The sequence below is a fragment of the Nerophis lumbriciformis genome, linkage group LG22, assembly GCF_033978685.3.
Source record: "Nerophis lumbriciformis linkage group LG22, RoL_Nlum_v2.1, whole genome shotgun sequence".
NCBI classification, from domain to species: domain Eukaryota; kingdom Metazoa; phylum Chordata; class Actinopteri; order Syngnathiformes; family Syngnathidae; genus Nerophis; species Nerophis lumbriciformis.
In genome coordinates this window covers 127482-137500 of record NC_084569.2, presented here as the reverse complement: position 1 = coordinate 137500, position 10019 = coordinate 127482, and the positions used below count along the sequence as shown (strand labels likewise).

Sequence of the window (10019 nt, the reverse complement as noted above, 5' to 3'; positions counted from 1 at the left end):
GGGGGGTTCCCTCAATCATCAGGAGATTTTAATGGGAGCATTCACATACCATGGATTATATAGGGCACAGAGAACGGCCTACGGATCACGATTGAAGCCAACAAACAAACCGTCAACTTCCTTGACGTCACTTTCAACCTGAGAAATAACAGCTACCAACCATTCACGAAACCCAACACAACACTCCAATACGTGCACCATGACAGCAACCACCCACCCACCACCACGAAAAGAATACCTACCGGAATTAATAAAAGGCTATCGATGCTGTCATCTAGCAAAGCTGAATTTGACCAAGCAACCCCCCCGTACCAAAAAGCCCTTGATGAAAGCGGATACAATTTCACCCTCACCTATGAACCCACGCCAGGAAACCAACCGAAAAAGAACAGAAAACGAAACGACATCATCTGGTACAACCCCCCCATACAGCAAAAACGTCTCAACTAACATTGGACACAAATTCCTCAATCTGATTGACAAACACTTTCCCAAAGACAACACCCTAAGAAAAGTATTCAACAAGAACAACATTCAATTGAGCTACAGCTGCATGAACAATATACGACAAATCATCTCAAACCACAACAAAACAATTGCAAATGAGCCGTCGGCCCCCGGACAGAGCGACTCCAAAACCAACAAAGGTTGCAACTGTCGAAAGAAACCTGATTGCCCTCTCAACGGGGGGTGCTTACAAACATCAGTTGTCTACCAATCTAAGGTAACACGCAAGGATTAACTGAGGGAGAGTTCAAAACCAGATGGAACAATCACAAGGCTTCTTTCAGGAACCAAAACCTGCGGAATACCACAGAACTCAGCAAACACATTTGGGACCTCAAAGACAATAATGTTGAATATTCAATAACATGGCAAATTCTTGCATCCAGCACACCTTACAATAGTGGTAATAAAAGATGCAACCTATGCTTGAAAGAAAAACTGTTTATTATTTACCGTCCAGACCTGTCATCCCTCAACAAGCGCAGCAAAATTGTAACAGCATGCCGCCACAGACGGAAACACCTCCTAGGTAACACATGAGCCAATCACCACGCCCCTACACCAGCCTGTACCCACCCACTCTGTGCCCTATATAATCCATGGTATGTGAATGCTCCCATTAAAATCTCCTGATGATTGAGGGAACCCCCCCTCATGAAACAGGCCTGTAGAGATGAAATAGTCTTGTGATTTTTTTTCCCACACACACATATATTGCGCTCTACTACGGTATCGAGCACTATTTTTTGGATAACCTTATTAAGACATATATATATATATATATATATATATATATATATTTATACATATATATATATATATATATATATATACACATATTTATACATATATATATATTTATACATACACACACATATATATATATATATATATATATATATATATATATATATATATATATATATACATATATATATATATATATACATATATACATATACATATATATATATATATATATATATATATATATATACATACACACACACACACACACACACACACACACACACACAAACATGATATACACATATAGGCTTATTTTGAATATGTGTATGAATGACTTATATGACTTACTTATTATGATCTATTGAGGATTGTAAGCACATTGTTCTGGGCAAATTGAGTTATGTGGATCCAGATGAATGTGATCAAATGTGGTTCAGAGGAAACTGGATATTAGTTAAAGTAACTATGTAAAAAAGGGGGGGATTCAAAAAGTTTATTTATACTTCTTCCCATTACCCTTTTGAGATATGTTTAATTTAATCTTATTTTATTTTATATGAAATAATAATATTGCCATTGAGCACGAGACTGTTCACTGGAGATATGTATGTATATTATGTATTACATGCATGATACGGAACTAACTATGACATACTCAATAAACAACAACCCATCCTGAGTTTTTGCACAACTTACAGTTCTCTAACAAAGAGCCAAACAGCTAAATTCACATCATTTGATACTTTAGTAAAAAATGTTTACGAAAGATAGGGCTGTACAACTCATCGACATCGAATCAAAATCGACATTTTAATCAGCATGATTACGTAACCGCAAGAGGATGTTTTTTTTTCCCCTCCGCCGTCACCCGCATTTGAGTGACAGCCATGTTCGTCAATCAGAATTGTTAAGCCTCGTGTTTGTTTGTCTCTCTCTTAAAACAGGGAGAAAGATGTCTCACTCTGTGCATCGTTCTCAGCACCTGAGCGCGTTTATTGAACAATACAACTAATTGAACGCAGAGAGCCCTCTTTTCAGTCATCCGTACTCTTTGTCTTGGTGGGAGTAGACTAGAGCAGGGCGCCAACTCGCCCGTGCACACACACACACACACACACCATTTTTTGGTGAGTAATTACCTTGCTTTGGCACACAGTGCTTTCACTTCGTTTTCCTTAATAAGTTCACAGCGTCTGAGCTGTTCAATCTGTCGGTCCAAGTCGCTGATGTCGCCCATTGTCACACACATAGGGAAAGCTCCTCACTCACAATGACCACACACTTTGGTCCCAAGCACTTGGGTCGCCAGGAAGGAGAGTCTTTGACACACTGGTTGTGGGGAGACCACTCCCTTGGAACAGCTGTGACGTTAGGGTCTCACTTGAAGACACTCGACATCTGTTAGGATTGGCCAAAAAGAACATTTCAAAGCATTAGCTACATTGTATTACTACTAAAACAACTTACATACAGTGCAAGTGTGTGTCATTACTGTACAGTTGACAAGTAATAAGGCTGAGTATGGCCCGAATTGTGTGAACGCTCCAAAGCATTCACACATGCTTTTATACACCAAAATACATCTATTTATTCAACGTCTTCTTCTCCAGATGTTGGTGCGCTCTACCTTCCACATTTTTCACCCGATTCAAACCGTTCCAACTTCAAACTGTTCAGCTTATTCGGGAATCGCGAGCTTTCCTTTGACAAATTCCAAAAAATTCCCAGATTTCCCAGAATTCCAGGTTTTCCGGGACATTTTTCCCATTCAAAATGAATTGGCCATTTTTCAAACTTCCGTCATTTCCACATTTTTCAACCGATTCAAACCATTCCACCTTCAACACATTCCACCGTCCTGGAAATTCAAACTACGTTTTTCTCAAGTTAAATTTTTTTTTCAGGATTTCCTAAATTTCCAAAGCCCTATTTCCACCCTTTTTTCTAGCAACTACTTCTCCTACAGTTTTCAACCCACTTCAACCATTCCTCCGTCAAAACATTCCTCTTAACTAGGACAAAAAACAAAGTTGTTTTTTTAACTGGAAAAATTCCCGGTTTTCCCCAAATTCCAGGAATTCCGTAATACCATTTCTCAATTCAACATGTTACTACTTCAACATTTTTCGACCAATTTGGAAAATGTCAACACCAACTATCGTAACTCATTCAGACTATTCAAGATTTTTTCCACCATTTTCAAAAAAATTCCCACTTTTACCGAAATTCCCAAATTTGGAGGAAATTCTCATTTAAACCAATGAGACATTTTTCAAAGTTCCACAATTCCCACATTTTTCATCCGATTCCAACCGTTCCAAATTCAAACTGTTCAGCCTATTCGGGAATCACGGGCTTTCCCTTGACAAATTCCCAGATTTCCAGCTTTTCCGGGACATTTTTCCGATTCAAAATGAATCGGACATTTTTCAAACTTCCGTCATTTCCACATTTTTCAACCAATTCAAACCATTCCACCTTCAACACATTCCACCGTCCTGGAAATTCAAACGACTTTTTTTCCCAAGTTAAAAAAAATTCCAGGATTTTCTGGAATTCCTGGTTTTCAAAAGCCCTATTTCCACCATACTTTCTGGCGACTACCGGTACTCCTCCCACATTTTTCAACCCACTTCAGCTGTTACACGGTCAAAACATTCCTCTTAATTAGGACAAAGATGTTTTTGAACTGGAAAAATTCCCGTTTTTCCCCAAATTTCAGGAATTCCGTAATACCATTTCCCAATTCAACATGTTACTACTTCAACATATCTCCACCGATTTGAAAAATGTCAACACCAACTATTGTAACTCATTAAGACTATTCAAGTTTTTTTTACCTTTTTCCAAAAAATTCCCGCTTTTACCGAAATTCCCAAATTTTGGGGAAATTCTCATTCAAACCAATGAGACATTTTTAAAAGTTCCACAATTCCCACATTTTTCACCCGATTCCAACCGTTCCAAATTCAAACTGTTCAGCCTATTCGGGAATCACGGGCTTTCCCTTGACAAATTCCCAGATTTCCCAGAATTCCAGCTTTTCCGGGACATTTTTCCCATTCAAAATGAATCGGCCATTTTTCAAACTTCCGCCATTTCCACATTTTTCAACCGATTCAAACCATTCCACCTTCGACACATTCCACCGTCCTGGAAATTCAAACTACTTTTTTCCCAAGTTAAAAAAAAATCCAGGATTTTCTGGAATTCCTGGTTTAATACAATTTCTCAATTCAACATGTTACTACTTCAACATTTTTCGACCAATTTGAAAAATGTCAACACCAACTATTGTAACTCCTTCAGACTATTCAAGTTTTTTTTCACCATTTTCAAAAAAATTCCCACTTTTACCGAAATTCCCAAATTTGGGGAAATTCTCATTTAAACCAATGAGTCATTTTTCAAAGTTCCACAATTCCCACATTTTTCATCCGATTCCAACCGTTCCAAATTCAAACTGTTCAGCCTATTCCAGCTTTTCCGGGACATTTTTCCCCATTCAAAATGAATCGGCCATTTTTCAAACTTCCGCCATTTCCACATTTTTCAACCGATTCAAACCGCTCCACCTTCAACACATTCCACCGTCCTGGAAATTCAAACTACTTTTTTCTCAAGTTAAAAAATGTTTTCAGGATTATCTAAATTTCCAAAGCCCTATTTCCACCCTTTTTTCTAGCAACTACTCCTCCTACAGTTTTCAACCCACTTCAACCGTTCCACCGTCAAAACATTCCTCCTAATTAGGACAAAAAACAAAGTTGTTTTCTGAACTGGAAAAATTCCCGGTTTTCCCCAAATTCCAAGAATTCCATAATACCATTTCTCAATTCAACATGTTACTACTTCAACATTTCTCAACCGATTTGAAAAATGTCAACACCAACTATCGTAACTCATTCAGACTATTCAAGTTTTTTTCACCATTTTCAAAAAAAATTCCCACTTTTACCGAAATTCCCAAATTTGGGGGAAATTCTCATTTAAACCAATGAGACATTTTTCAAAGTTCCACAATTCCCACATTTTTCATCCGATTCCAACCGTTCCAAATTCAAACTGTTCAGCCTATTCGGGAATCACGGGCTTTCCCTTGACAAATTCCCAGATTTCCCGCTTTTCCGGGACATTTTTCCCATTCAAAATGAATCGGTCAATTTTCAAACTTCCGCCATTTTCACATTTTTTTCAACCGATTCAAACCCTTCCACCTTCAACACATTCCACCGTCCTGGAAATTCAAACGACTTTTTTTCCCCAAGTTAAAAAAAATTCCAGGATTTTCTGGAATTCCTGGTTTTCAAAAGCCCTTTTTCCACCCTACTTTCTGGCGACTACTCCTCCCACATTTTTCAACCCACTTCAGCTGTTACACGGTCAAAACATTCTTCATAATTAGGACAAAGATGTTTTTGAACTGGAAAAATTCCCGTTTTCCCCCAAATTTCAGGAATTCCGTAATACCATTTCCCAATTCAACATGTTACTACTTCAACATTTCAACTATTGTAACTCATTCAGACTAGTCAAGATTTTTTTTACCATTTTCAAAAAAATTCCCGCTTTTACCGAAATTCCCAAATTTTGGGGAAATTCTCATTTAAACCAATGAGACATTTTTAAAAGTTCCACAATTCCCACACTTTTCACCCGATTCAAACCGTTCCACCTTCAACACATCCTGGAAATTCAAACTACTTTTTTCCCCAAGTTCAAGAAAATTCAGGATTTTCTAAATTTTCTGGTTTTCCAAAAGCCCTATTTCCACCCTTTTTTCTGGCGATTACTCCGCACACATTTTTCAACCCACTTCAACCGTTACACTGTCAAAACATTCCTCTTAATTAGAACAAAAAACAAAGTTGTTTTTTGAACTGGAAAAATTCCCGGTTTTCCCCAAATTCCAAGAATTCCATAATACCATTTCTCAATTCAACATGTTATTACTTCAACATTTCTCGACTGATTTGAAAAATGTCAACACCAACTATCGTAACTCATTCAGACTATTCAAGTTTTTTTTCACCATTTTCAAAAAAATTCCCACTTTTACCGAAATTCCCAAATTAGGGGGGAAATTCTCATTTAAACCAATGAGACATTTTTCAAAGTTCCACAATTCCCACATTTTTCATCAGATTCCAACCGTTCCAAATTCAAACTGTTCAGCCTATTCGGGAATCACGGGCTTTCCCTTGACAAATTCCCAGATTTCCCAGAATTCCAGCTTTTCCGGGACATTTTTCCCATTCAAAATTAATCAGCCATTTTTCAAACTTCCGCCATTTCCACATTTTTCAACCGATTCAAACCATTCCACCACCTTCAACACATTCCACCGTCCTGGAAATTCAAACGACTTTTTTTCCCAAGTTAAAAAAATTTCCAGGATTTTCTGGAATTCCTGGTTTTCAAAAGCCCTATTTCCACCCTGCTTTCTGGCGACTACTCCTCCCACATTTTTCAACCCACTTCAGCTGTTACACGGTCAAAACATTCCTCTTAATTAGGACAAAGATGTTTTTGAACTGGAAAAACTCCCGTTTTTCCCCAAATTTCAGGAATTCCGTAATACCATTTCCCAATTCAACATGTTACTACTTCAACATATCTCCACCGATTTGAAAAATGTCAACACCAACTATTGTAACTCATTCAGACTATTCAAGATTTTTTTTACCATTTTCAAAAAAATTCCTGCTTTTACCGAAATTCCCAAATTTTGGGGAAATTCTCATTTAAACCAATGAGACATTTTTAAAAGTTCCACAATTCCCACATTTTTCACCTGATTCAAACCGTTCCACCTTCAACACATCCTGGAAATTCAAACTACTTTTTCCCCAAGTTCAAGAAAATTCAGGATTTTCTAAATTTCCTGGTTTTCCAAAGCCCTATTTCCACCCTTTTTTCTGGTGATTACTCCTCACACATTCAACCCACTTCAACCGTTCCACCGTCAAAACATTCCTCTTAATTAGGACAAAAAACAAAGTTGTTTTTTGAACTGGAAAAATTCCCGGTTTTCCCCAAATTCCAGGAATTCCGTAATACCATTTCTCCATTCAACATGTTACTACTTCAACATTTCTGGACCAATTTGAAAAATTCCAAAACTAACTATCTTAACTCATTCAGACTATTCAAGTTTTTTTCACCATTTTCAAAAATAATCCAGTTTTTACCGAAATTCCCAAATTGGGGAAATTCTCCTTTAAACCAAAGAGACATTTTTCAAAGTTCCACAATTCCCACATTTTTCATCTGATTCAAACTGTTCCAACTCCATTCAAACTGTTCCAACTCCAAAATGTTCAGCTTGTTCAAAATGATGTGCTCTCCTGCAACAATTTTTTTTAAATCCCGGATTTCCAATAATTACCAGTTTTTTAAGGGACATTTTCCCCATTCAAAATGAATTGGTCATTTTTTAAACTTCCACAATTCGCATATTTTTCAACCTATTCCGTTTCTCCTGGAAATTCGAAGTGAAGTGAATTGTATTTATATAGCGCTTTTCTCGAGTGACTGAAAGCGCTTTTACATAGTGAAAGCCAATATCTAAGTTACATTTAAAGCAGACTCTTCAACATTCAAACTCTTCACACATTCATACTACATTCTGTCCGCATTTCAGTTCAACTTCAGCATTGGAGCATTCACACATCTAATAAGCTGATAATATCATATTTATGAAGACCCGAAATGAAAAAAAATCGACTTATGAGCGTGAGGCCTATGCTAACTAGCATTAGCATGACAAGTTGCCATCACGGGCGTCAAACAACAGCTTATCTAAAATAATGTCGTTTATCACTTCCTAACAATAACAGATACAAAGTTATATACTGGTGGGATAAAAACTCGGGTATGAAATTGTGAAGGTTATCGATTAACTCGCCTTGACGACGTAAACATTAGCGGCATTTAGCAATACAGGGACGGTTTTTTTTTACCCAGCACTAAAGACATGAAAATGATCCCCACCAGGCGGACATCGCAACAACTCCAGTGCGATATAAAATAGAATTATGTCCGCTGTCGAAAGAAAGAATAAATACCAGTTTGTTTCATTACGTGGAGTTTTTCTTCATTCACCGACCGTCCGCTTTTCTGGCTGTGTCGTCATTTCCGGGTGTGTTCCTCCAGCGGACACGAGGAGGTTGCAACACTGCCCCCTTCAGGATAGTATCGGCATTACATTTAACTACTGAATTGATACCGTAGCTGTGTCAGTCGTAGACATGTTATATAATGACGCGAGAAATTGGGCCGCCATCTTGAAATGGTGACGAGGAGCCGGCGAGCAGCCTAAACTGACAGTTGACAGGTACAAAACAAAGATGCTAAACTGACAGTTGACAGGTACAAAACAAAGATGCTAAACTGACAGTTGACAGGTACAAAACAAAGATGCTAAACTGACAGTTGACAGGCACAAAACAAAGATGCTAAACTGACAGTTGACAGGTACAAAACAAAGATGCTAAACTGACACTTGACAGGTACAAAACAAAGATGCTAAACTGACAGTTGACAGGTAGAAAACAAAGATGCTAAACTGACAGTTGACAGCTACAAAACAAAGATGCTAAACTGACAGTTGACAGGTAGAAAACAAAGATGCTAAACTGACAGTTGACAGGTGCAAAACAAAGATGCTAAACTGACAGTTGACAGGTAGAAAACAAAGATGCTAAACTGACAGTTGACAGGTACAAAACAAAGATGCTAAACTGACAGTTGACAGGTAGAAAACAAAGATGCTAAACTGACAGTTGACAGGTAGAAAACAAAGATGCTAAACTGACAGTTGACAGGTACAAAACAAAGATGCTAAACTGACAGTTGACAGGTAGAAAACAAAGATGCTAAACTGACAGTTGACAGGTACAAAACAAAGATGCTAAACTGACAGTTGACAGGTAGAAAACAAAGATGCTAAACTGACAGTTGACAGGTACAAAACAAAGATGCTAAACTGACAGTTGACAGGTAGAAAACAAAGATGCTAAACTGACAGTTGACAGGTACAAAACAAAGATGCTAAACTGACAGTTGACAGGTAGAAAACAAAGATGCTAAACTGACAGTTGACAGGTAGAAAACAAAGATGCTAAACTGACAGTTGACAGGTAGAAAACAAAGATGCTAAACTGACAGTTGACAGGTACAAAACAAAGATGCTAAACTGACAGTTGACAGGTAGAAAACAAAGATGCTAAACTGACAGTTGACAGCTACAAAACAAAGATGCTAAACTGACAGTTGACCGCTACAAAACAAAGATGCTAAACTGACAGTTGACAGGTACAAAACAAAGATTGTGTTCAGCGTTTTCCTGCTCAAATGAGCGGACTGTTGAAAGAAATCGTACTTTTCACAAGTAAGATTTAACATTAACGTAGTATTGGTTGTATTGTGTGAAAAGAATATTACCACAGAGTTGAGAAGTATATATTCAATATATATATATATATATACAATATATATATTGTATATAGCATACTTGCCAACCTTGAGAACTCCGATTTCGGGAGGTGGGGGGTGGGGGGCGTGGTCGGGCTGGGGCGGGGGCGTGGTTGGGGGCGGGGCTAAGAGGGGAGGAGTATATTTACAGCTAGAATTCACCAAGTCAAGTATTTCATATATATATATATATATATATATATATATATATATATATATATATATATATAAGAAATACTTAACTTTCAGTGAATTCTAGCTGTATATATATTTATTTTATTTTATAT

The 10019-nt window shown here is 37.5% G+C and overlaps 1 protein-coding gene across 4 annotated transcripts in view; it reads right to left on the bottom strand.

Annotated features, from left to right (window-relative positions):
* The window catches only part of LOC133602518 (serine/threonine-protein phosphatase 4 catalytic subunit B), a 25129-nt gene extending 16661 nt beyond the window's left edge, over positions 1–8468 (bottom strand). Inside the window, exons 1-2 of one of the 4 annotated variants that reach the window (XM_072915786.1) lie at positions 8341–8468; positions 2397–2655 (exon numbers count right to left, since the gene is read on the bottom strand). In XM_072915786.1, coding sequence (XP_072771887.1) covers positions 2397–2506 — 110 coding nt within the window. In that variant the 5' untranslated portion in view covers positions 2507–2655; positions 8341–8468. The other 3 variants (XM_072915785.1, XM_072915787.1, XM_072915788.1) reach the window with 3 other exon arrangements.
* Between the last annotated feature and the right edge of the window lie 1551 nt (positions 8469–10019).